Below are 27,500 nucleotides of genomic sequence, written 5' to 3' on the forward strand. Positions count from 1 at the left end.
AAGTGCTGGGATTACAGGCTTGAGCCACTGCGCCCAGCTGTTGCTAGTCTTAAACTACTGGCCTTCAGTGATCCTCCTGCTTTGGCCTCTCAAAGTGCTGGGGTTACAGGATGGGGGAGACTGCATCCAGCCTCAAAATAATAATTTTAAAACACCAGGAAATATAGAAGTATTTAAAAATAAAACTAATGATACAACATATAATTCAGTCCTATATTGTGGTTGGCTAAGGAAAAGGCAGGAAAGAAGAAATAGAGGCCGGGCGCGGTGGCTCACGCCTGTAATCCCAGCACTTTGGGAGGCCGAGGCGGGTGGATCACGAGGTCAAGAGATCGAGACCATCCTGGTCAACATGGTGAAACCCCATCTCTACTAAAACTACAAAAAATTAGCTGGGCATGGTGGCGTGTGCCTGTAGTCCCAGCTACTCAGGAGGCTGAGGCAGGAGAATTGCCTGAACCCAGGAGGCGGAGGTTGCGGTGAGCCGAGATCGCGCCATTGCACCCCACCAAGGTCAGAAGAGCGTGAATCCCCGTCTAAAAAAAAAAAAAAAAAAAAAAAAAAGGAGACGAAATAGAGCATGTTGATGAATAAAGAGGCAAGGTGTTAAGTCGTCACTATGTGAGCCTTCAAGTGTAGACTTGGATTCAAATCTTGACTCTACCCTGCCTGAGTGTTAAATTATAGGCAAATTACTTAATCTCATCAGACTTAACTGACTTATCTGTGAATACGAATGATGCTGCCATCACCTCAGCATTAAGAATTAACCAAGAGGGTGTCTGAAAGCCTTTGGCCCACGTGCCGGGCATGCAGACAGCTCAACAAGTGACTGCCAAAAAAACAAACAAATATACTAGCACCTGAAGGCAAAAAAAAAACCAAAAAAAAAAACCAACAAACCCTCAAAAAAAAAAAAAAAGGAGAAAGAAATGGAGTCTCACCATGTTGCCCAGGCTAAAAAAGACAGTAAATTTCGGTAAACAAATAAAAGATGTTAATTAGTACCTGTTACTTGACAATACAATACTTTAAAAACTGTACACATTTTTTTTTTAAAGACAAACCGAAGCCAGAGTGCAGTGGCATGATCTTGGTTCACTTCAACTTCCGCCTCCCAGGTTCAACCAATTCTCTTGCCTCAGCCTCCGAGTAGCTGGGATTACCGGAGTCTGCCACCAAGCCTGGCTCATTTTTGTATTTTTTGTAGAGATGGAGTTTCACCATGTTGGCAAGGCTGGTCTTGAACTCCTGACCTCAAGCGATGTGCCTGCCCCAGGCTCCTAAATTGCTAGGATTACAGGTGTGAGCCACTGCACCCCGCCTATACTTAGTTTTTAATGAAAGAAGTATTTTATCCTAGAGATGGTGGGTAAAAATGTCTCAAATCCATGGAGGCTGGTATACATTCACTGTTGGTATGGTATCTTATGATACTGTCACAGAGATGCCACATTTAAAAAGCACTGAAATAAATAGGATTACTTCTTGGTAACCTAAGGGGTAGATGAAATTAAATCAAGGGGTAACTAACAGGTTCCCTACTGCTGTATTACAAATTGTTGTAGGTTGGCTGGGTGTGGTGGCTCACGCCTATAATCCCAGCACTTTGGGAGGCTGAGTCGGGCATATCATGAAGTCAGGAGTTTGAGACCAGCTTGACCATGGTGAAACCATTCTCTACTAAAAATGCAAAAATTAGCCAGCATGGTGGTGCACACCTGTAATACCAGCTACTCAGGAGGCTGAGGCAGGAGAATCGCTTGAACCTGGGAGGCAGAGGTTGTAGTGAGCCAAGATCGCACCACTGCACTCCAGCCTGGGCGACAGAGCAAGACTCTGTCTCAAAAAAAAAAAAAAAAAAAAAAGCTGTAGTGGGTCAAAATTATGCCTAACCATCCAGCATGGTGGCTCATTCCGGTAATCTCAGCAGTTTGGGAGGCTGAGGCAGGTGGATCACTTGGTCAGGAGTTCAAGACCAGCCTGTCCAGCATGGTCAAACCTTGTCTGTACAAAAATTACAATATATTGAGTTGAGGTTGGTGGCTCATGCCTGTAATCCCAGCACTGTGTGAGGCTGAGGCAGGCGGATCATTTGAGCCCAGGAGTTCTAGACCATCCTGGGCAACATAATGAAACCTGTCTCTTAAAAAAAACACATAACAGGCCGGGCGCGGTGGCTCAAGCCTGTAATCCCAGCACTTTGGGAGGCCGAGGCGGGTGGATCACGAGGTCAAGAGATCGAGACCATCCTGGTCAACATGGTGAAACCCCGTCTCTACAAAAAATACAAAACATTAGCTGGGTATGGTGGCGCGTGCCTGTAATCCCAGCTACTCAGGAGGCCGAGGCAGGAGAATTGCCTGAACCCAGGAGGCAGAGGTTGCGGTGAGCCGAGATTGCGCCATTGCACTCCAGCTTGGGTAACATGAGTGAAACTCCGTCTCAAAAAAAAAAAAAAAAAAAAAAAAAAAACCACATAACAAAACAATGTATTAGCTGGCTGTGATGGCACGTGCCTGTAGTTCCAGCTACTTGGGAGGTTGAGGCAGGAGAATCGCTTGAACCTGGGAGGTGGAGGTTGCAGTGAGCCAGCATCACACCACTGCACTCCAGCCTGGCTGACAAGGCAAGACTGTCTCAAAAAAAAAAAAAACAAATCACACAAGACAAGAAACCCCCACAAAACCCAGAAAACCAAGAAACAAAATTATGCCTAAATAAAGTTGTTTAAAGTCTCTATACATATCAATGAAGAGAGAAAAATGTCTCTTCAAAAATGAAGAGAGCCAAGAAGTTTTCTCTTTTTGGTCAACGATCTGGCTGTCACATTTTAAGAACGACTGTAAGATAAAGAAATACACAACATGCCCCTCCATTCCTCTGCCCCCTCAAAGAGGAATACCGTGTATCTATGAAGAAGCCTTTGGCGTTTGCACATTCCCGGAGCTCCGAAAAGAACTCCTGGTGTGGAGGAGGGTGCTGGCGCAGCAAGGCCTGATGAGGGAAGCTCTCCCAGATCTTCTTGGCCACCCAGTGGTTGGCCAGGATCATGCATTCGGCCACTGTCTCATGGACTTCCAGGGGCTGCTTGGGGATGAGGTCGTGAATATTCTTTTTCTCATCTAGCTGTACGCGAACCTCCACCCCTTCCAGTTCCAGGGCACCACATCCGTCTCGTTTAGCTCTGACATGGCGAGCTATGTCGGTCAGCTTTCCAATTGCCCACACTAACTCCTCCAGCTTGGCTTGTCTGCTCTTCTCATCCAAGTCTCTGAATTCTGGAATATCATCAACAATGCTGAAGTTTCCATCCAGTAGTTCCTGGGCTGCTTCATAGAACAGTTTGTATGCTGATCGAATAATGGTTCTGCCATACCACACTTTCTTAATTTCATAAGAGGTTTTATCCAATTCCCACATGATGCTTACAGCATACCTGTAAAACCAGTAACATTGACAACATCACTATTCAATTCATCTTTTTTTTTTTTTTTTTTGAGACAGTCTTGCTCTGTCACCCAGGCTGGAGTGCAGTGGTGCGATCTTGGCTCACTGCAACCTCTGCCTCCTGGGTTCAAGTGATTCTTCTGCCTCAGTCTCCTGAGTAGCTGTGACTATAGGCGTGTGCCCGCATGCCTGGCTAATTTTTGTATTTTTAGTAGAGATGGGGTTTCACGGCGTTAGCCAGGATGGTCTCAATCTCCTGACCTTGTGATCTGCCTGCCTTGGCCTCCCAAAGTGCTGGGATTACAGGTGTGAGCCACCACACCAACCCGGGTTGTTTTTTGTTGTTTTTTTTTGAGACAGGGTCTTGCTCTGTCACCCAGGCTGGAGTACAATGGCATGATCACTGCTCACTGCAGCCCCAATCTCCTGGGCTTGAGCAATTAATTCTCCTGCCCAAAGTGCTGGGATTATAGGTGTAAGCCACCATGCCTCACTTAATTCTTCTATTTTTGAAGCAAGTAGAATTTAACCTAACTGTAACTTAAAAGAAATTACAATGCTACAAGTTTCTGGTTTGATATGTCAATCCAACCACCCTACCACTAAATCAAAAAATATTTTAAATTAAAACGACAAAGTTAGACTGGGTTCTGCTGAGCTCTGAACAAATTTCAAATGAGTTTATATGTGACATTACAAACCCTGCCTTATTTCCTCCATTTTGATTAGAAAGGCAAGACAGATAGAGTCAGGTCTATTTAGCTCCTCTGTAAATTAGAGCAAGTCTTGCAGATCCTACAGGATGACACTGAACTGTGATATCAATCTTGATGACAGCTAAATTAGCAAAAAATTTATTTAGTAAAAAACCTCTTTGCCACCAAATCATTTTATTTAAAAATGTAAATATTTGCAACTCCTAAAAAACAGGGCTGATTTCCCTAATATGTAAAGAGCTTTTACAAATTAATTAATAATTGATCTTAAACCCAAAAGAAAAATGGGTAAAGAATATGAAGTATTTCACAGAAAGGGATGCATAAGTGACTGTTAAGCATACTAAAAAATGGTTAGCTTTAAGCCAGGTGCGGTGGTTCAGGCCTGTAACCCCAGCACTTTGGGAGGCGGAGGCAGGTGGATCATGAGGTCAGGAGTTCAAGACCAGCCTGGCCAACATGGTGAAACCCCGCCTCTAATAAAATACAAAAATTAGCTGGGGGCATGGTGGTGCGTGCCTGTAATCTCAGCTACTCTGGAGGCTGAGGCTGAGTTCAAACTCCTGCTTGAAGCAGGACCCAGGAGGCAGAGGTTGCAGTGAGCAGAGATCGTGCTACTGCACTCTAGCCTGGGCTACAGAGTGAGGCTCTGTCTCAAAAAAAAAAAAAAAAAAAAAAAAAAAGGTTAGCTTTATTCCTTTTATGGTAATAATGCAAATTAAAACCACTCTAAGATACCATTTTTAATGTATCAAATTGGCAAAGATAAAAAAAATACAACGTATTGTATTGGCAAAGCTGTGGGAAAAGAAGCCCTCTCATACCTTAGCGGCAGGAACATAACTGATGTAACCTTAAGGAGACCAATTTGATCATAATGATCGAAACACAAATGCACAAACTCTTGACACAGAAATCTCATAGTCACACATGGGAATGTCTCTTTCACATATACTGTACTTTAAAAAATGTGAAATGGGCTGGGCATGGTGGCTTACATCTGTAATCCCAGCACTTTGGGAGGCCAAGGCAGGAGGATCACTGGAGCCCAGGAGTTCAAGACCAGCCTAGGCAACATGTGAAACTCTGTCTCAGAAAAAAAAACAAAAATGAAAATGAAAATGTGAAATGACTTATATTCAAAGTTAACTATGTATAGCTTTGTTTGTAATACCAAAAGACTGAAAACTATCCAAATTTCCACAGATAGTGCAACTGTTACTAATATGGAATGATCTCCAAGATACCATTAAGATTTTCTTATCTTTTGTTTTTTTTGAGATAGAGTCTCGCTCTGTCATCAAGGTTGGAGTGCAGTGGCGAGATCTTGGCTCACTGCAACCTCTGCCTTCCAGGTAGCTGGGACTACAGGCATGCGCCACCACATCCGGCTAGTTTTGTATTTTCAGTAGAGATGGGGTTTCACCATGCTGGCCAGGCTGGTCTCCAACTCCTGACCTCATGTGATCCACCCACCTCGGCCTCCCAAAGTGCTGGGATTACAGATGTGAACCACCATGCCTGGCCTAAGTATTTTTTTTTTTTTTTTTTTTTAAAGTAAGGTGCTAAATGGTATATTTATATGATGCCACCATTTGTGTAAAAAAAAGATCACATATGCATATTTGTGTGTGTATTATATCTAGGAAAACTAATACAGAACTGGCAAATGAGGGAAAGTGATAGGGAGGAACCTTTCATTAAACACCTCTTGGGACCTGTGAGTTTGAGCCTATATGATTCTATTACCGATTCAAAGAGAAACAAACTTTAACCTCAACGAATGAACAAAGAAAAAACTCCCCAAGTAAATGATCCTTATGCCAAACAACTTCAACCAGGGAATGCATAAGCACAAAGCTACACACATGTGTTCTCAGATTTTAACTGACTTTAAAAAGCCAGCGACAGAGGGAGACGCAGTCCCACCGCTAGCAGACAGAAGAGAGGACAGAAAGGTCAGGGAAGGCTGGAGAAGTAAAGCTGTCTAAAGGTAAGTGGTGTGGGGATGGGGTTGGGGGTGGGCTTGAGAGGTCAGACGGGAGACACAGCAGAGAAGAAAAAAGAGGGCAGGGGGCCACAGAAGAGCCAGGACAAGCTTTGAAGACAAAAGCCATAAACTCACCTATCAACGCCTCCCAGGAGGGAACACAAATCAGCACTGAGGACGGAAGGCAGCATGTCGTAACGACGATCTGCTAAGTAGTAAGTGGTGGCCCTGTGAATGACACACACGTGGCAACGTGACCTTCAATGGAGAGAAGCAGAACTGCTGACTGTGTGGACTGCAGGGAGGCAAATGGCCAAAATCTCACTACAGATTCCCCGAGGCTGCTGCAGTTTCATAAAGCGCAGCAGACTGGGTGATGAAGCGATTCCCATGGTCCCACTTTTCTCAGTGAGACTGCTTTGGGCTGAATATTCTTCCACTGATATGAGAAAGAAGGGGCAAGTGACATGAATCTTCATTGTAGAAGAAAAATTGGAGAGTAATGATGCAGTGTTTATATAAAATAGTATAATTACTACACGAAAATTTAACCCATTTCGATTTAGTAGGAAACGTGTGAAAAGGTTATGTTAAAAAGGAAAGGTAAATCGACCAAGGTACTGTTTCTCTAAAGGAAAACGGGGAGTGGACCTCAACTTTTTTTTTTTCTGGAAGGGACCTTCAGAATTGCACAAATATGAGATCTTTGTTTTGAACACCTGAAACTAGTACAGACACAAAATATATAGTCACATACAACCATAGTGTGATTTCAAATAATATTACCTTGTTCTAGCTTCAATATCAATGGAAGAATTTGGTGCCACAAAGTGTGTTACATCTGCAATGTGGACCCCAAGTTCCAGGTCGCCATTGTGTAAGGTTCTGACTGAGAGTGTGTCATCCACATCTTCACAACCTTTGGGGTCAATGCTGAACACAAGATGGCTTTTCCTCAAGTCTTTACGTTCTTGTTCCTCTTCAGGACTCACCTTCCAGGGGTTTTCTGGTGTGTTCACCGGCATCTCACACATCTGCATGAGAGGCCAAATATTCAGCAATTCATGTACCACAGATTTCTATAAAAATCCATTCTCTAATATTCTCAATGTGACCACATACAAATTCACTGATTCTCAATTACCTTCTGCATCAACCTGTGTTGGCTTCCTTTGATCAATAATTGTTTATTCATTGCCTCAGATGTCTTGGGTACTGTGCTGGGTTCTGGAAAGTCAGGAGTCAACAAGAAAGACGAAGTTCCCCACCCCTGATGCCCCACACAGTTGGACAGAAGATGCCCCACAACGACTACCAGCCTGTTTGGTTACAGGGGCTTGGAATGAGAGTACAACATGCAGCCCATTTTCAAACAATCTGTTTGTCTAAATGTAGTTGAGCTTTAAATTTAAGCCTTGAAAAAATAATAAACATGTCCCAAATATTAAAAGTTTACCCCTTAAAGATAATTTTATACAGGACCTATCTAGGGCATTTTCTCTCCATTATTATCTGTTTAAGCCATCAATTTGCAGCTAAGTAGGCTAACGGGGAAGAGAAAATTCCAGTCCTATGATGTCTAGCCCACACTTTATTTTATTGTAACGCTTTCACTAAGAGCTGCCAAACAAGTCAACAAATAATTTCCAGAAACTAATGTTAAATATAAAAATTTAATGATGTAAAATATTCTAAAATAATGTACTGTTCTGTGAAAAAGTATAATGAAAATAAGAACACCCAGACACTCCTTATGGCAATGCAAATGGGTCCAATGTTTCTGGAGAACAATCTGCTACTGTATATCAAAAGCTATTTAGCTATTTAAAGCTTTTGTACCCTTTGACTTGGTAATCTCACTTTAAGGATTACATTCCAAGAGAATGACAGAAAGAAATTAAAAAGCAGTGTTTATAAAAATGTTTGAGCCGGGTGCGGTGGCTCAAGCCTGTAATCCCAGCACTTTGGGAGGCCGAGGCGGGTGGATCACGAGGTCAAAAGATCGAGACCATCCTGGTCAACAAGGTGAAACCCCGTCTCTACTAAAAATACAAAAAATTAGCTGGGCATGGTGGCGCGTGCCTGTAATCCCAGCTACTCAGGAGGCTGAGGCAGGAGAATTGCCTGAACCCGGGAGGCGGAGGTTGCGGTGAGCCGAGATCGCGCCATTGCACTCCAGCCTGGATAACAAGAGCGAAACTCCGTCCCCCCCAAAAAAAAAGTTGAAATTTTTTTTTTTTTTTTTGAGACGGAGTCTCACTCTGTCGCCCAGGCTGGAGTGCAGTGGTGCGATCTCGGCTCACCGCAACCTCCGCCTCCCGGGTTCAAGTGATTCTCCTGCCTCAGCCTCCCGAGTAGCTGGGACTAACAGGCACACACGCTAATTTTTGTATTTTTTAGCAGAGACGGGGTTTCACCATGTTGGCCAGGCTGGTTTTGACTCCCAATCTTGTGACCCACCCACCTAGGCCTCCCAAAGTACTGGGATTACAGGCGTGAGCCACCGCACCCAGCCTACATTTGTTTTTTATAATACTGAAAAATTAAACACCTGAATGCCCAGCAATTGAGAAATGCTTAAGCAAACTAGGGTACATCAATATTCTGTAATTCACCGAAACTATTAAAATAAGTAGGCTATATCAATATATAAAATAATTTTAAGCGAAAGAAGCAGAACAGAAATTAATGTGTGCACACGACAAATACAGTCATGTAAGAAGAACACAGGAAATGTATGAGGGTTTTAAAAGATCATAAAGTGATGGAAATAGCTGACGTTTTATGTTTATGGGTTGTTGTTTTCTGTAAAGGTCACAAAAAGTGTTTCATAATGAGTGTAATTTTTGACCCATGGGTCGGAGATGTATGGATCCCAGGAATCCACTCCCTGCAGCTTTATGTGGCCTCTGGTTAAATGATTTGGACAGAGAGTGGAGCTCAGTTGGGTCTGAAACTGGGTATCCTTGAAGTTACTGGGGATCGATGTACACTGACTATAAGACACTGACATATCATTTTTAAGCCCAGTGGAAAACAGAAAAATTTGAGAGCTGTGAGGCTATAGAAAACTAATTCTACACTTGAAACTGACTTCAGTTTGGTCCAAATATAGAATAAAGAGGAGTGAGATTTTTCTATTATCTGTGGCTTTACCCAGTGGGTTGTTACATAGCACAAAGATTTTTCTTTCTTTTTTTTCTATTTTTAAAAACGTTACCCAGAAAACAGAATGCCTCCTCTAATAAGATTTGTCTTTCTTAATGATGAAACAAACAACAACGAAAGCAAAAAGAAAATGTCATTAGATCAAAGGCTTCTGGAAAACCAGACCTGAGCTTCCGAGAAAGGGAGAACTGAAATACTGTTTTCCACCAGGATGGCTGCAATTTCCCCTTCCAGATCTCTGATTCTTCCTAAAACACGCACAAAGTGTCCATTTGGATACACAGATGTTGACTCCCAGGAATCAATGCGCACCACCACCCTGAAGTCCTGCACAAAGGGAAAAACCAAAACACAGCTGAGTACCCAGTTAAGTGGGTCAATTAGGGGCATCAAACAAACAAGAGGCAAACAGCAGTGGCTTCCAAAGAGAGTGGCCAATGGCAAAAAGTGGTGCACAGTAGGGTTTTTTTTGTTTTTCATTCTTCCTGTTACTAAATTGCCAGATGGTATGAAATGCTTGGCCCAATGCTTTGAAAGGAGGTATTACCTCTCTACATCAATGAAGAGGACTAGAAATTTTAGTCTGCTAAAGAGAGCCGATTGTAATACATTCTAGTTAACACTTGCAACACAAGAAGAAAACTCAATTATGGATGGTCCAAATTAGGTTTTAAAACAACAATCTTAATGTTTCGTGTGTGGCAGGAAGCTCCTAATTTCTTTGAAGTCTTTTTTTTTGAGATGGAGTCTCACTCTGTCGTCCAGGCTAGAGTGCAGTGGTACTGTCTTGGCTTACTGCAGCCTCTGGCTCCTGGGGTCAATTGATCCTCCTGCCTCAGCCTCTCAAGTAGCTGGAATTACAAGTGAGTACCATCATGCCCAGTTAATTTTTGTATTATTATTATTTTTTTTTTTTGTAGAAATGGGGTTTCACCATGTTGGCCTGGCTGGTCTTGAACTCCTGGCCTCAAGTGATGCGCCTACCTTGGCCTCCCAAAATGCTAGAATTACAGGCATGAGCCACTGCGCACGGCCTCTTTGAAGACCTCCTAAGATGGTCTCTGGTGGAGAAGACGGTATCGGTGTAAACTGAATCCCCACTACCCAAAAATTCCAGCAAACCATGGGAATGGAAAACAGGGTAACTGTTTTAATGGATGCAATTGGCCTGAAGAGCCTGCAATAAGGCTTGAAGATGTAAAGAGCACAACGGCCAGTCACTGGCTGGACACAGCCTCCTTTACTGTCTCATTCACATACTGTGAAGTATCAGGGGGAATTAAATTGGGCAATGCCCATACTCTGACACAGTAAAGGTTAATTTCTAACTTTCCTGTTTATGTCTTCTCTCCAGTGCTATATTCCTTTATGGATAATCAATTCTGCGAAGTACCAGTACATCATCCCTACGGGGCAGAGTGATCGTATTTCTATATTGCTTGCTGGAGGAAAGCTTGTTAGTGTTGGCAAAGTGTATCTATTGGAAGTTTCTGTGTTGGACAGCTGGATAATGTATGTTCTCTCTGGTTGTCCTACACAGCTCTTTCTAGGACAATTTCTCTCTGGCCTGAATTTATTCACCACAGACTACTTAATGGATAGTTCTCATATATTTAGAGTCTTTTAAAAAAACAGAATTTTTTTTATAGCTTTTCAGAAACAAAAAAGAAAAAAAATAAAGAAATAAAAAAACCCAGAATGTTGGGGCTGGGCACGGTGGCTCACGGCTGTGATTCCAGCACTTTGGGAGACCAAGGTGGGAGGATTGCCTGAGGTCAGGAGTTTAAGACCAGACTGTGCAACAAAGTGGAACCCCATCTTTACAAAAAATGAATTAAAAAACAAAAAAACATGGCTGGGCATGGTGGCTCATGCCTGTAATCCCAGCACTTTGGGAGGCGGAGGTGGGTGGATCACGAGGTCCAGGAGTTCGAGACTAGCCTGGCCAAGATGGTGAAGCCCCGTCTCCACTAAAAATATAAAAATTAGCCAGGCAGGGTGGCAGGTGCCTGTAATTCCAGCTACTCAGGAGGCTGAGGCAGGAGAATCGCTTGAACTCAGGAGTGGAGGCTGCAGGGAGCCGAGATCACGCCACTGCATTCTAGCCTGGGCGAGAGTAAGACTCCATCTTGAAAAAAAAAAACAACACCCAAAAACACATCCCAGTATTTTGGAATGCCACATGCCATCAATAATTTATTTCCTTATATGCAAAGGAATTAATGACGCTTTCTGGTACTGCTAAAAGGCTGGCAAAGAACGGAGAAGAGTAGAGATCCCACAGTAGAGGTAGAATGCTAGATACCTGGAGGGCTTCTGCTTGTTGAGTGCTAATTCGAATTTTGGGAATTCTGTAATCCCAAGGTGTAACCAGGATTTTCTGAGCATTTTTGCCCTGAGATTGGACCTCTTCTTTGGATGGAAATGTCACCACATAATCCCGCCAGTTCTTCTGAAGTATGCCCACCACTCGACCTTTGGGGAAACAAAACAAAGCATTAATTGGTTAGTTGCCACCTATCTGGCTTCTGACCACCTCAGCAGTAAGGAAAGGAACAAGAAATACAGTGTCCTATTTTTTTTTTTTTTTTTAGCACATCCACCCAAATCAAGAATGTTTTTGAAAGGAAGCTTTTATTAACAATAACAACAGCTGGGTGTGGTGGCTCATGCCTCTAATTCCAGCACTTTGGGAGGCTAAGGTGGGTGGATCACTTGAGGCCAGGAGTTCAAGACCAGCCTGGCCAACATGGTGAAATCCTGTCTCTAATAAAAGTACAAAAATTAGGCTGGATGTGGTGCCTCATGCCTCTAATCCTATCTGCTTGGGAGGCTGAGGTGGGAACTGCCTGAACCTGGGAGGCGGAGGTTGCATTGATCCAAGATGGCACCACTACACTCCAGCCTGGGCAACAGAGTGAGACTCTGTCTCAAAAACAAACAAAACACACACACACAGACACAACAACAAGAAAAGATATGTTTATCCTTGTTAGTTTAGTGGTTAAAGAAAAAAGAAGATACATTTAAAGATTTTCCTTCTTAGTATTTTATTTTAAAGATGGATAATCTAAAAACACTTTTTGAGCCAAGATTGTGCCATTGTACTCCGTATCGAAAGAAAAGTTTCTTTTTCCTTCCTTCCTTCCTTCCTTCTTTCCCTTCCTCCCTCCCTCCCTCCTTCCTTCCTTCCTCCCTCCCTCCTTCCCTTCCTTCCTTCTCTCTCTCTCTTTTTCTCTCTCTCTCTCTTTTGAAACACTATCTCACTATGTTGCCCAGGCTATAGTGCACTGGCTATTCGTAGGCATTATGACAGTGCACGACAGTCTTGAGCTCCTGGGCTCAATCCATCCTCCTGGGTAGCTGGGTATATAGGCGCATGCCATCATGCCCAGCAAAGATGGGTAAATTTTTTTGTTTTTTTGAAATTCGGTTTCACTCTTGTCGCCCAGGCTGGAGTACAAAGGCACAATCTCCGCTCACTGCAACCTCCACCTCCCAGGTTCAAGTGATTCTCCTGCCACCCGAGCAGCTGGGATTACAGGCACCCAACACCACGCCTGGGTAATTTTGTATTTTTTTAGTAATGACGGGGTTTTGCCATGTTGGTCAGGCTGGTCTAGAACTCCTGACCTCAGGTTGTCCACTCACCTTAGCCTCCAAAGTGCTGAGATTACAGGTGTGAGCCACCACACCCAGCCAAAGACGGGTAACTTTTTTTTTTTTTTTTTTTGAGACAGAGTCTTGCTTTGTCACCCAGGCTGGAGTGCAATGGCGCGATCTCAGCTCACTGCAACCTCCACCTCCTGGGTTCAAGCAATTCTCCTGCCTCAGCCTCCCGGGTAGCTGGGACTACAGGCACGTGCCACCATGCCCAGTTAATTTTTTTTGCATTTTTAGTAGAGACGGGGTTTCACCATGTTGGCCTGGATGGTCTCGATCTCTTGGCCTTGTGATCCACCCACCTCGGCCTTCCAAAGTGCTGGGATTACAGGTGTGAGCCACCACGCCTGGCTCCCCAACTCACTTTCTCAAGGATCACTGTGCCTCTGAGTGGAGAAAAGACTACACCAGGAGGGGGAAGGGTGAGAGCAGGGAGAGCAGCCTGGAGGCGGCTGAGATAGTCCCGAGGTGCCAGTGGACTGAAGCGGGAGAGCTGTGGGGGAAGTGTGGCAGGTGGCTGAATTCAGGCCACGCATTAGAGTTGGAGCTGCCAGCATTTGCTGATGAGTGAAATGATAACCCCAAGGTGTCTTGGGTTGACGAATTTGCCCTTTACTGAAACTGGGGAACACGCTGGGAAGGGCAGGTCTGGGGGTAAAATCAGGAGTCTGCATGGGACATGTTAAGTATGAGATGCCATTAGACATCCAGGGGAAGATGTCAAATAGACCACCGAGTAAACAAAACCAGAAGCTGAAGAAGGGCTGGAGATACAAAATCAAATGACTGCAGGAGATCCCTGAGGGAAACAGTGCAGAGGACAGGAGATTCAGCATGGGGCCCTTGCACATCCAAGAGGACAATGAGATGGAGAGCCAGGAGAGGATCTGAGAAGAGCAGCCCGTGGATGGGAGAACCGAGAGAAGTCCAAGGCAAGGCAGAAGCCCTCTAGCCAAATGCTGCTGACCGTTCCAGCTGATGGGGGCCGACCAGTGCTCTGGCAATGAGGTCACTGGTGACCTTGGAAAGAGCAATTTGGATGGAGGGTAGGGGTTGGGAGATGTCACAATGGCAGGTATGAGAGGCCAGCAGGGAGGAAGAGGTAACATGGAGTTAACCATACTCTGACTTTCATGATAAGAGGCAGTAGCTGAAAGGGACGTGGGACCCAGAGAGGATTTCTGGTTTGATTTTAAGATGGAAGCCATTACAGCATGTTTGGGTGCTGATGAGATGAAATAAACCTGCAGAGAGGGGAAACTGATGATGGAGGGGCAGAGACTGTATCTCGTGTTAGAAAGTAGTATTCTACAACTTGTGACTAGAGTTAATAACAATGCACTGTATTCTTGAAAATCGCTGAGAGAGTAGATCTTAAATGTTCTCACCACACAGTGTGTGAGGTTAATGGCCATTCTCCAATGTATTATCTCAAAACATCATATTATACACAATAAATACACACAGTTTTTATTTGTCCATTTAAATTAATTAATGACTTAAATAAAGGCGGTATTTCTGGCTTGCTAAAGAGAAGAAAAATATAATTCCACAAGAAAAATGGACACTGGAGTGGCTCTCCAGCGGGCTCACCGGTAGGCATGGGCTCACTTGGGGACTCGCCCGAGGCTCTGTCATCACTGTCATTCTCACTCAGGGCTGCAGTCCTCCCTTTCCATTCATTTTTAGGGAGCAGCTCCACAGCTACCACATCCCCATGAATCGAGCGGTTTCGAGCCTTCATCCCGTGGATTAGGATGTCACTGACTAAATCTGTGTTTGGGGCAGCACAGAAAAAAATCCATAAAGCCAGGGGAATGTCACATCAGTGAGGCATTCCGCGCATAATATATTCCAAGTCTAATCAGCACTCCTGCAAATAAAGCTTCTTCCTTTCAGAGGTAAAGTCAAACTTCTTTCATTCTGCAGGCTAGGAATGAAGAATTGCTGGCACTGTGTCATTCTGTATAATGAGCTTTCCTAAGCGCCACCTTCAATCATCTTTTAAAAAATAATCTCCCCCCCACCTCACCACCTTTTAAAAAGGTGTTAGTTCCCTGCATGCAATTATGTGAGCCTATGCTGGAATTCTGCCCAATACCTTCAGGATCCTACACAGCCAAGGGACTGGTCAGTGGGCTGAGGAGCTATAAATAAGGCAGAACCGACAGGGAGAATTCTGACTAGCAACAGCCCACAGAAAGCCAGCTGTTCGTTCTCCCTCCACCCAGCCGTGCTCCTTTGACTCCCAGGGTTTCTTTCTCACCCTGTCATTACAAAACTAAGAACTACACTTGATTATGATACAACTTATTTACACATTTTTTTCGTTTTTATTATTTAAAAAAATTATTCCAATAAAGTAATATATCGCATCGAGGCAGCACTGAGTATTATTTTAAAATCACAGCCAAACTGCCTTGGCTACAAGTTCAGCTCCACCACTTACCAGGAGTGTGACCCTGGGCAAATTACTTTGCTTCTCTGTATTGTAGTTTAAATTTAATATGATAAAATCAGAAATTATAGAAAAAAAAAAAAACTAGGGGAAAAGCCCCCACAATCCCACATAGACAGTGGATACCGGCACACAGGACAGGGCACATCTGACACGACAATTTCAACTTTGCTTTCTTCATTGTATAATGTCAGAATGAAAGAGTGGTATGGAACTTTATGTAAGGTTTATACTGAACCTGAATCTTTGCTGCTGGCTCCTTGAAGTCGAACAAAAGCTTCTATTTGGGCTCTGTGTTTGTTGACATTCAGAATTCCCTAAAATCATAATAAAAAATCTATGTGAAAAATGTTTTTTTCTGCCTGGTTTATCTTCGAAAGTTCCAGTTTTTTAAAACTATGTGAAAACATCCCCATAATATTCTTTTAAGGTTTGTGATCCCTTTAGAAATTATATATATATATAAAATTATTATTTTGGAATAATAGATATATCTTTTTTTTGTTTTCTTGTGTTTTTTTTTCTTTTTCTAATATATATTTTCAAGACGGAGTCTTGCTCTGTCACTATCTTGGCTCACTGCAACATCTGCCTCCTAGGTTCAAGTAATTCTCCTGCCTCAGCCTCCCAAGTAGCTGGGATTACAAGCATGCGCCACTATGCCCAGCTAAGTTTTTGTATTTTTTTTTTTTTTTTTTTGAGACGGAGTTTCACTCATGTTACCCAGGCTGGAGTGCAATGGCGCGATCTCGGCTCACCGCAACCTCCGCCTCCTGGGTTCAGGCAATTCTCCTGCCTCAGCCTCCTGAGTAGTTGGGATTACAGGCACGCGCCACCATGCCCAGCTAATTTTTTGTATTTTTAGTAGAGACGGGGTTTCACCATGTTGACCAGGATGGTCTCGATCTTTTGACCTCGTGATCCACCCGCCTCTGCCTCCCAAAGTGCTGGGATTACAGGCTTGAGCCACCGCGCCCGGCCAGTTTTTGTATTTTTAGTAGAGACAGGGTATCACCATGTTGGCCAGGCTGGTCTTGAACTCCTGACCTTGTGATCCACTTCGGCCTTCCAAAGTGCTGGGATTATAGGCGTGAGCCACCGTGCCTGGCTAGGAATAATATTAATCACTAAGATTTATTTCCTCCAGAGAAAAACACCATCATTTTGAACTACTCTTAGCTATACAAAGCGCTGAAAGTACCAGGCTCTATCTAATGTAACTGATGAGTAGTCTTTAAAAAATCTTCTATCAGGCCGGGCGCGGTGGCTCAAGCCTGTAATCCCAGCACTTTGGGAGGCCGAGGCGGGTGGATCACGAGGTCAAGAGATCGAGACCATCCTGGTCAACATGGTGAAATCCCGTCTCTACTAAAACTACAAAAAATTAGCTGGGCATGGTGGCGCGTGCCTGTAATCCCAGCTACTCAGGAGGCTGAGGCAGGAGAATTGCCTGAACCCAGGAGGCGGAGGTTGCGGTGAGCCGAGATCGCGCCATTGCACTCCAGCCTGGGTAACAAGAGCGAAACTCCGTCTCAAAAAGAAAAAAAAAAAAAAAATTAGCTGGGCATGGTGGCACATGCCTGTAATCCCAGCTACTTGGGAGGCTGCTGAGGAAGGAGAACTGCTTGAACCAGGACCTAGGAGGCGGAAGTTGCAGTGAGCGCAGATCCCACCACTGCACTCCAGCCTGGGCTACAGAGTAAAACTCTTGTCTTTAAAGAAGAAAAAAAAAAAAAAAAAATTGGCCAGGCATGGTGGCTCAAGCTTGTAATCCCAACACATTGAGAAGCTGAGCTGGGAGATGCCTTGAGGCCAGGAGTGTGAGACCAGCCCAGGCAACACAGGGAGATCCCCAACTCTACAAAAATTTAAAAATTAGCCAGGCGCAGTGGAATGTACCTGTAGTCCCAGCTACTTGGGAGGTTGAGGCGGGAGGATCTATGATTGTCCCACTGCACTCAAAACTGGGTGACAGAGCAACATTCTGTCCCTAAACAAGAAATGAAACAGCAAAGTGCTGGGGATTACAGGCATGAGCCACCACACCCTGCCTATAGATCTATTTCTAAAACCAAAATTGTTGCAAAGTAGATAAACCTATATTCTTACCATTATTGCTAACAAAATCTTCATGTAAAATAGGAAGATCAAGTCGAATTCGTTTTAAACAGGTCTGAAAATAAAAAGAGATTATTTATTTTTACCTCTTTACCAATAATGTTATGGGGGGATATAGTAATTTGCAATTAATTTTCCCTCTCTACCAAAAGAGATTTCAAAAAGCAATCTAGCCTCAACTAAATCTTTTTTTGTTGTTGTTGTTTTTTTGAGACAGAGTCTTGCTCTTTCATCCAGTCTGGAGTGCAGTGGCACAAACTCAGCTTACTGCAGCCTCCACCTCCCATGTTCAAGCAATTCTCCTGCCTCAGCCTTCCAAATAGCTGGGATTACAGGCGCATGCCACTATGCCCAGCTAATTTTTGTATTTTAGTAGAGACGGGGTTTCACCATGTTAGCCAGGATGGTCTTCATCACCTGACCTCATGATCTGCCCCACCTCAGCCTCCCAAAGTGCTGGGACTACAGGCGTGAGCCACCACGACCCGCCTAGCCTCAACTGAATCTATCTTATCATTTAGCATTGTGAATATTAATAATCATCTCAACACTTACCTGAACTTCCTTTTTACTTCCCAGGTATTCAACTCTGTCAATAAAATCCTCAAACTGCAGTTTAGGGAATAGTCTATGTGCCCAGTGCTCCATGTGTCTGATTAGCGTCTTCAAGTCTTCAGCCTGGCACATAAAAATAAAAATGCTAAGGAGTCTCATTCTCACAGCTGACCCTGTCAGCAAGTTTCAGAACTGAAAAGCTATGCCAAAATCACTGGGGTCATTTTATATTCTTAAGGTTGAAAAACTTATAAAAGGAAGTTTAATAAGAAAAATATTGGCCAGTCACAGCGGTTCACGCCTGTAATCACAGCACTTTGGGAGGCCTACGCGGACAGATCACTTGAGCTCAGGAGTTCAAGACCAGCCTGGGCAACGTGGTGAGACCCCTTATCTACTAAAAACACAAAACACATCCAGTCCTGGTGGTGCACGCCTGTGGACCAAGCTACTCAGGTGGCTGAGGTGGAAGGATTTTTAGCCTGGAAAGCAGTGGTTCCAGTGACAAGTTCACACCACTGCACTCCAGCGTGACAGGGTGAGATCCTATCTCCCAGAAAAAAAAAAAAAGAGAGAGAGAGAAATTAAGACCTTAGAGTACTGCAGTCTAAAAGAGCACTGGATAGATTTTTTTCTTTTTTCTGAGAGACAGTCCCACTCTGTCAGCTAGGCTAAGTGCAAGGGAGCAATCTGGGTTCACTGCAATCTCTGCCTTCCAGGTTTAAGCGATTCTTCTCCCTCAGCCTCCTGAGCAGCTACGATTAGAGGCGTGTACCACCACTCCCGGCTAATGTTTTGTTTGTTTTGAGGTAGAGTTTTGCTCTTGTTGCCCAGGATGGAGTGCAATGGTGCAATCTCCGCTCCCTGCAACTTCTGCCTCCTGGGTTTAAGCAATTCTCCTGCCTGAGCCTCCCAAGTGCCTGGGATTATAAGCATGCACCACCATGCTCCAGCCAATTTTGTATTTTTTAGTAGAAACAGGGTTTCTCCATGTTGGTCAGGCTGGTCTCAAGCTCCTGACCTCAGGTAATCTTCCTGCCTCAGCCTACCAAAGAGCTGGGCTCACAAAGGGGTGAGCCACTGTGCCCAGCCTAATTTTGTATTCTGTAGTGGAGATGGGGTTTTACCATGTTTCCTGCCCTCAAGTGATCTGCCCTGGCCTCCCAAATTGCTGGGATTACAGCAGGAGCCATGGCGTCTAGCCTGGATAGAAATTCATAAAAATTAGATGAAAAAAAATCCCAGTACAAAAATTTAATAAAGTTGGCCGGGCACAATAGCTGACACCTATAATCCCAGCACTTTGGGAGGCCGAGGTGGGTGGATCACCTAAGGTCAAGAGTTCAAGACCAGCCTGGCCATCTTGGTGAAAACCATCTTTAAAAATAAATAAATAAATAAATACAATGATTAAGAATAGTATCTTAAAGCATTCTGAGAGTTCCAAGAACACAATAATGGGTCCACATTTTTATTGATATTTTAAAAAACAAAGGTCTAACATAAAAATCAGACAGTTCTTACCTCATGACCTTTACCTTTGAATTTTGCCTTATCAAATACATGCCTTAAGGCTGGAAGTCCTCTCTCTGAAATTAATCTGCGAATAAAAATACATTTTTAATTTCAAGTGTTCTAGAGTTTGGTCTAAACAAAGGCCGTAAGAAAAAATATATTCTGCTGAACTAAAAAAAGTTTTTAGAAATATAAGAACTCGGCCAAGCATGGTGGCTCATGCCTGTAATCCCAGCACTCTGAGAGGCCAGGGCAGGCAGATCACAAGGTCAGGTGTTCGAGACCACCCTGGCCAACGTAGTGAAACCTCGTCTCTACTAAAAATACAAAACTTGGCCGAGTGTGGTGGCACGTGCCTGTAATCCCAGCTTCTCAGGAGGCTGAGGCAGGAGAATTGCTTGAGCCTGCGAGGCAGAGGTTACAGTGACCTGAGATCACACCATTGTACTCTAGCCTGGATGACTCCACATCATACTAACCAAAAGTTTATAACATTAGAAGAAAAACAATGGATGTTAAAAATGAAAAGTTTAAATGTATAAGAATATACTAAATGTACCTCTGAGCATCCAACTTGGGTATATTTCTTTTAACTGTTCTCTTTGGAGGTACAGGAACAGGTGCTCCACTTCCTGACTCTAGTAAAACATACCAAGATCAGTATTACTGTACTTAAAGAATTTGTATTATTGGCTCATGCCTGTAATCCTAGCACTTTGGGAGACCGAGGTGGGTGGATCACCTGAGGTCAAGAGTTCAAGACCAGCCTGGCCATCATGGTGAAACCCCATCTTTATTAAAAAAAAAAAAAAAAAAAAAGGGCCGGACGCGGTGGCTCAAGCCTGTAATCCCAGCACTTTGGGAGGCCAAGGCGGGTGGATCACGAGGTCAACAGATCGAGACCATCCTGGTCAACATGGTGAAACCCCGTCCCTACTAAAAAAAACTACAAAAACTTAGCTGGGCATGGTGGCGCGTGCCTGTAATCCCAGCTACTCAGGAGGCTGAGTCAGGAGAATTGCCTGAACCCAGGAGGCGGAGGTTGCGGTGAGCCGAGATCACGCCATTGCACTCCAGCCTGGGTAACAAGAGCGAAACTCCGTCTCAAAAAAAAAAGAATTTGTATTATTTATTAAGTATCATTTCCAAGCTGATAAGATAACTAAACATGTAACACCTTTTTTTGAAACAGGGTCTCACTCTGTTGCCCACACTGGAGTGCAGTGGTGTGATCTTGGCTCGCTGCAGCCTGAAACTCCTGGGCTCAAGCATTTCTCCCGCTTCAGCATTGTAAGTAGCTGGAACTACAGGCACAGCCTACCACACCCAGCTAATTTCAAAATCTTTAGTAGAGACGAGGTCTCGCTATGTTGCCCAGGCTGGTCTCAAACTCCTGGGCTCAAGCCATCCCTCTGCCTCAGCCTCCCAAAGTGGTGGGGTTACAGGCAGGAGCCACTGTGCCCAGCCTCCCTTTTTTTATTTTTTTCTCCTCAAATACCTTTTACCACAGCCTCCTTTTTAACACTCTTTATACATACCTTCATCAGGCTCAGCTCCTTCACCACCTTGTCTCTCTGGAGAGGCTGGAGGTGGGAAAGGAGGAAAAATTTCATCTTCTACATGCTCATAATCTGGTACGTCAATCAATCCATTTTCCTCTGGTTCTAGCATCTTTTCCTCTGGGGAAAAAATGTAAAGTTATTTGTATTCATCCAGATAGTCTTTCCACTACACAGACAAGTTCCACCCCCAGTAATTTCATGTGTTTCAATCAATTAAATCACATTTCAAACTCGCACATCATGAAAAGTAGAGAAGACACTAATTATTTAAAAAAAGGACTAGCCTAGAAATCATAACTAAGTTCCAACGTAGACCCTAACATTAAATAACGCTATCATGTCGAACAAATCCTTTTACCTCAACTAATGAGTTTCCCCTACCATAAAAAGATGAATTTGACTTTTCAGAAGGTTTCAAACTGTGATCCAATAAATAGGGTATGAAATACACAGGATATAGGTACTCCACCCCCACTTCAACTAGAGCAACTTAAAAAAAAAATCTGTTTATATACACCTACAATGTGCCCCACAAAAATTAAAAGAAAAAAAAAAAAATTTAATGCTTTTACATGCTGGTCTTCTAGGTAAGGTTTCCTTTAAAGAATGGCCAGGCGCGGTGGCTCACGCCTGTAATCCCAGCACTTTGGGAGGCAGAGGTGGGCGGATCACAAGGTCAGGAGATCAAGACTACCCTGGCTAACATGGTGAAACCCCATCTCTAGTAAAAATACAAAAAAAAATTAGACGGGCATGGTGGCATATGCCTGTAGTCCCAGCTACTCAGGAGACTGAGGCAGGAGAATCACTTGAACCTGGGAGTCAGAGGCTGCAGTGAGCCGAGATCACATCTCTGCACGCCAGCTTGGGCAACACTCTGTTCAAAAAACAAGCAAACAAAAAAGAATGGGAAATTATCTTCAGGTTGATAATTCAAAAGAATGTTTTCCAGTACTGCCTTACTTAATTTCTCAATAACAACTGAAACTTTTGGTCAGTTTTTGTTTTTGGTTTTTTGTTTTGTTTTGTTTTTACTGAGACGTAGTTTCATGCTTGTTGCCCAGGCTGGAATGCAATGGCACGATCTCAGCTCATCGCAACCTCTACCGCCCGGTTTCAAGCGATTCTCCTGCCTCAGTCTTCCAAGTACCTGGGATTACAGGCATGCACCACCACACCTGGCTAATTTTGTAATTTTAATAGAGACAGGCAGGATTTCTCCCTGTTGGTCAGGCTGGTCTTTAACTCCTGACCTCAGGTGATCTGCCCACCTCAGCCTCTCAAAGTGCTGGGATTACAGGCATGAGCCACGGGGCCCAGACTCTTGGTCAGTTTCTTTCTGGAAAAAAATGTTTACCTTAACTTCTAACACATAGTACTCACCTGGCTTCCCTCCCTTTCTGGAGACTCCTCCTGGATTTTCTTTGTAGGTTTATCTTCTAACCTGGCTATTAAGTATCCAAGACTCCATCCTAGGGCTTCTTCATTCATTTATGTACACAGCTTTAATAATTACTTATTCATAGATGACTCCCTGATTTTTATCTCTACCCTAGGCCTTGACTTTGCCGACCAGATCACTACATCCCATTTCACACCTCCTAAATGCCTCAAAGGCACCTATAACTCATCCTGTGCAAAATCGAACTTCTAAATTTTCCTAATTCAGTGAATGACATCCATTCAGCCATGCAATTTAGAAACCTAGTCATCTTTGGCTATTCCTTCCCCCTAGCCCACAGATCCTACCCTTTTTATTTCCTAAATATCCCTTGAATCTATTTATGTCTCCCTATTTCCATAAACACTTCCCAACATTTCTTGCTTCCATTACTGCATTACTCTCAACCACTCCTGCGTCCTTCAATTGTCCATATTACATCTAAACTGAATCTGAAAATGTAACGCTGATCATCTGACGTGGCTTAAGTATCTCAATAGTTGGCGTGGTGGCTCACGCTTGTAATCCCAGCACTTTGGGAGGCCGAGGCGGGTGGATTACCTGAGGTCAGCAGTTCAAGACCAACCTGGCCAACGTGGTGAAACCCCGTCTCTAATAAAAAAAATAAAGATGGCCGGGCGCGGTGGCGCACGCCTGTAATCCCAGCACTGTGGGAGGGCGAGGCGGGTGGATCACGAGGTCAAGAGATCAAGACCATCCTGGTCAATACGGTGAAACCCCGTCTCTACTAAAAATAGAAAAAATCAGCTGGGCATGGTAGCGCGTGCCTGTAATCCCAGCTACTGAGGAGGTTGAGGCAGGAGAATTGCCTGAACCCAGGAGGCGGAGGTTGCGGCGAGCCGAGATCGCGCCATTGCACTCCAGTCTGGGTAACAAGAGCGAAACTCGGTCCCCCCACAAAAAAAATAAATAAATAAATAGAAAGAAAGAAAAGAAAAGAAAGAAAGAAAAAATAAAAAAAAAAGTATTTCAGGCCGGGCGCGGTGGCTCAAGCCTGTAATCCCAGCACTTTGGGAGGCCGAGGCGGGTGGATCACGAGGTCAAGAGATCGAGACCATCCTGGTCAACATGGTGAAACCCCGTCTCTACTAAAACTACAAAAAATTAGCTGGGCATGGTGGTGCGTGCCTGTAATCCCAGCTACTCAGGAGGCTGAGGCAGGAGAACTGCCTGAACCCAGGAGGCGGAGGTTGCGGTGAGCCGAGATCGCGCCATTGCAGTCCAGCCTGGGGAACAAAAGGGAAAACCCGTCTCCCAAAAAAAAAAAAAAAAAAAAAGTATTTCAATAGTTTCTGATGGCTCTTCAAATAAAGATAAAACTCCAAGACCCTGTGTGATCTGGCCTCTTACTACCTCACCAGCCTCACTTCACACTACCCCACGTTTTTTCTTTCCCTGAAAGAGATACATCCCACAGGCCACCGGCTCCTTACGAATACTATTTCCTGTCTTGAAAGCTCTTTTTGACTCCTAATCTCTTTCAGATCTCAACTATCACCTTTTCAGACGTTTACCTCAATTTCTCTAAATTCTCCTTTAGTAAGCATTCATAATGTCAAGCACAAGTGTCATGACACTTATTCAGTTTCAGTATCAGGTTTTATTTATACGGTATTTATTGTTCATCTCCCAAACTAGACTGTAGTTCAAAAAGGGCAACCAGGTAGGCCTGTGTTCCACAGCTGGAACCCCAGTGGTGGTACACGACAGGTGTTCAATGTACATTTGATGAATGAAGGAATGCAAAAAAAGTAATTCCAAAGCTTCCCCCGAATTGGAGTTAGATGCTCTCTAAAATCTCACCAATTCTAAATTTCAATGATCATAAACATAAAAGCAAAGCATCCGCCGGGTGCAGCGGCTCATACCTGTAATGCCAGAACTTTGAGGGCCAAGGCGGGCAGATTATGAGGTCAGGAGTTCGAGACCAGCCTGGCCAACATAGTGAAACCCCATCCCTACTAAAAATAAAAAATCAAAAAAAAATTAGCCGGATGTGGTGACATGCCCCTGTAGTCCCAGCTACTCAGGAGGCTGAGACAGGAGAATCGTTTGAACCCAGGAGGTGGAGGTTGCAGTGAGCCGAGATCCCGCCACTGTACTCCAGCCTGGGCAACAGAGCAAGACTCCGTCTCACAAAAAAAAGAAAAAAGCAAAGTATCAATTCCTGATCACGACCCAGTGCAGCTTCAAGTAAGCTACAGGAATCTACAGTGGGGTTCAGACCTTTGAGGCTGACAGCGAGCTTTGAGTTTGATGGCAGTGCCCAAACTGTATCAAGTGTACGCAGGAACCGGCCAAGCACGGGGTGGGGCTTATCAGGAAATTGGCATTTCTCCTATTTGTAGTGAACAAGATGCTCAACGCACGACTTTTACTCCTCGTCAATGGTCGCACAAGTGTCTTTTTAGACACTGATGAAATTGACCCAACTTCCTCCTCTACTCCTCAAACTCCCAGGGGAGTGAAGGTAACAAATACATGGTGCAAACCACGGTTTGTTTCCAGACCCTGGTTTCCAACGTCCACCTCTTTTTTTTTTTTTTTTTTGAGACGGAGTTTCACTCTCGTCACCCAGGCTGGAGTGCAATGGCGCGATCTCGGCTCACCGCAACCTCCGCCTCCCGGGTTCAGGCAATTCTCCTGCCCCAGCCTCCTGAGTCGCTGGGATTACAGGCACGCGCCACCATGCCCAGCTAATTTTTTGTATTTTTAGTAGAGACGGGGTTTCACCGTGTTGACCAGGATGGTCTCGATCTCTTGACCTCGTGATCCACCCGCCTCGGCCTCCCACAGTGCTGGGATTACAGGCGTGAGCCACCGCGCCCGGCCACGTCCACCTCTTTCCAAGAAGCCGAAAGAGACGCCCCTCATCGCAAGGGAAGTCCTACCGTGCTGCCTCGATGTCCCCCTTGGGTCCGCCTTCGAAACATGGACCCTCCCCTACTTCTCCAGGTCCCCTCACCCTCGCCCCCCGCCTGTCCGCTCTTCAGCCTCATCCGTTCGTCCCACCTTCGCCGGGGCCTTCTGCATGTACACGCCCCGTCCAGAAGCCGGGGTAAAGACGCCGCGGAACACGCTCCCTCCGCCCAGGGGCCTGGCGGGGCCGGAGGCGGCCCACAGCCTCAGCGGCCGGGACCAGCGCCCGCGCCGCGCCCCTCCAGGCCTCGTCAGCGCCACCCCGCACTCCGACCCCTTCACGGCGACACCCAGGTTCTCCCTCCCGTCCGTCCGGCTCCCTGGCCGGTCCCGCGGGCTCCCCTCTCCCCGCACGAACTTCACCGACCTGCCCGCCAGCTCACACCGCGCGCCCCAGCGCGGGCCCGGCGCGCAGACGAGGCGCGCTTCTCGCGAGACTCGGGAATTCCAGGGGCGAGAAGAGCCCGCGGCGTTTGGCGCCAAAGCTTCGCGCGAGTCGGGCGGGGCCTCCAGGGCCCGCCTCTCAGTCCCGCCCACCACGCCGGGCCCGCCTCCGGCCCCACAGCTTCCGCCCTGTGGAATTCTTCAGAGGAATCCTGTTAAGCTTCCTTATCTGCATAAAGCTAATACTTACTCTAGGCTTTTTCTTTTTTCTTTTTTTTTTTTTTTTTTTTTTTTTTTTTTTTTAAAAAACGGGGTTTCACCACGTTGGTCAGGCTGGTCTTGAACTCCCGACCTCAGGTGATCCGCCCACCTCGGCCTCCCAGAGGGATAGGATTACAGGCGTGAGCCACCGCGCCCGGCCTTTTTCTTTGTCCTGAGACAAGGTCTCTGTATCACTCAGGCCGGAGAGCAGTAGCGCGATCTCGGCTCACTGCCGTCTCGACCTCCCGGGCTGAAAGGATCCTCCCCGCTCAGCCTACCTTCACCGACTAAACCACCGCACCCAGCTAATTTTTCTTTTAATGGGTTTTTATTGTTTGTTTGTCTGGCAGAGAATGGGTTTAGCTGCCCAGGCTGGTATCGAACTCCTGGTCGCAAGCGATCCCCCGCCTCAGTTTCCCAAAGTGCTGGGATTGCAGGCGTGAGGCACCGCACCCAGCACTTTAAACCTTGGAAACAGGTCTCGGTGTTTGGAAAACTGAGCTGTGGGAGGAGGGAAAAGGACAGAGGCAAGCAATGGTGAACGAGAAACTACCGCTTCTTCGGTGGTCCTAGCAGAATGCCTCCAACTCAGGGTTTTGTGAATTGTTTATTGAATAATAAGCTGAGAGAAGAGGCGGTACAGAGAGGAGAAACAGGGGTAAGAGTGCAGACGCTGGCCGGGCGCGGTGTGGCTCATGCCTGTGATCCTCGCACTTTGGGAGGGCCAGGCCGGTGAATCGCTTGAGCCCACGAGTTCATCGCACCGCTGCACTCCAGCCTGGGCCACAGAGTGAGACCCTCCATCAAAAAGAGAGAGAGAATGTGAGTATAGACGAAAAGAAAAATGTCAAAACTACGATACTTGGTCAGACCTGGTGGCTCATGCCTGTAATCCCAGCACTTGGAGAGGCTGAGGCAGGAGGATTGCTTGAGCCCAGGAGTTGAAAACAAGCCTGGGCAAGATACTGAGACCCTGTCTCTATTACAAAAGGAAAAAACATTTTTAAAAACTTACTGTTAGGCCGGGCGCGGTGGCTCAAGCCTGTAATCCCAGCACTTTGGGAGGCCGAGGCGGGTGGATCACGAGGTCAAGAGATCGAGACCATCCTGGTCAACATGGTGAAACCCCGTCTCTACTAAAACTACAAAAAATCAGCTGGGCATGGTGGTGCGTGCCTGTAATCCCAGCTGCTCAGGAGGCTGAGGCAGGAGAATTGCCTGAACCCAGGAGGCGGAGGTTGCGGTGAGCCGAGATCGCGCCATTGCACTCCAGCCTGGG

At 45.2% G+C, this 27,500-nt stretch overlaps 2 protein-coding genes across 5 annotated transcripts in view; both read right to left on the reverse strand.

Moving 5' to 3' along the window:
- The window catches only part of LOC116531994 (DIS3-like exonuclease 1), a 21,880-nt gene extending 6,091 nt beyond the window's left edge, over window positions 1-15,789 (reverse strand). For 2 of the 3 annotated variants that reach the window (XM_032251034.1, XM_032251035.1), the window contains exons 1-7: window positions 15,684-15,789; window positions 14,581-14,760; window positions 11,630-11,799; window positions 9,490-9,651; window positions 6,943-7,190; window positions 6,292-6,384; window positions 2,906-3,439 (exon numbers count right to left, since the gene is read on the reverse strand). In XM_032251034.1, the coding sequence (XP_032106925.1) occupies window positions 2,906-3,439; window positions 6,292-6,384; window positions 6,943-7,190; window positions 9,490-9,651; window positions 11,630-11,799; window positions 14,581-14,731 (1,358 nt within the window). In that variant the 5' untranslated portion in view covers window positions 14,732-14,760; window positions 15,684-15,789. Of the gene's footprint in view, window positions 1-2,905; window positions 3,440-6,291; window positions 6,385-6,942; window positions 7,191-9,489; window positions 9,652-11,629; window positions 11,800-14,580; window positions 14,761-15,683 lie in introns of those variants that run through there. The other variant, XM_032251036.1, reaches the window with a different exon arrangement.
- Window positions 15,790-17,374: 1,585 nt separating this feature from the next.
- LOC116531996 (TIMELESS-interacting protein-like) lies at window positions 17,375-26,062 on the reverse strand. 2 transcript variants are annotated; one of them, XM_032251038.1, is made up of 6 exons: window positions 25,944-26,062; window positions 21,172-21,312; window positions 20,193-20,271; window positions 19,643-19,718; window positions 18,119-18,241; window positions 17,375-17,618 (listed from the first exon to the last, which is right to left on the reverse strand). In XM_032251038.1, the coding sequence occupies exons 2-6, from the start codon at window positions 21,302-21,304 to the stop codon at window positions 17,511-17,513; spliced, it is 519 nt and encodes a 172-aa protein (XP_032106929.1). In that variant the 5' UTR covers window positions 21,305-21,312; window positions 25,944-26,062; the 3' UTR covers window positions 17,375-17,510. The 2 variants fall into 2 exon arrangements, with proteins under 2 accessions (XP_032106929.1, XP_032106928.1); XM_032251037.1 differs by lacking the exon at window positions 25,944-26,062 and adding an exon at window positions 22,579-23,143 and having other exon boundaries at window positions 17,377-17,618.
- Window positions 26,063-27,500: the final 1,438 nt, after the last annotated feature.

Source organism: Sapajus apella, unplaced genomic scaffold, assembly GCF_009761245.1.
Source record: "Sapajus apella isolate SASKATOON/1434 unplaced genomic scaffold, GSC_monkey_1.0 scaffold74, whole genome shotgun sequence".
Taxonomy (NCBI): domain Eukaryota; kingdom Metazoa; phylum Chordata; class Mammalia; order Primates; family Cebidae; genus Sapajus; species Sapajus apella.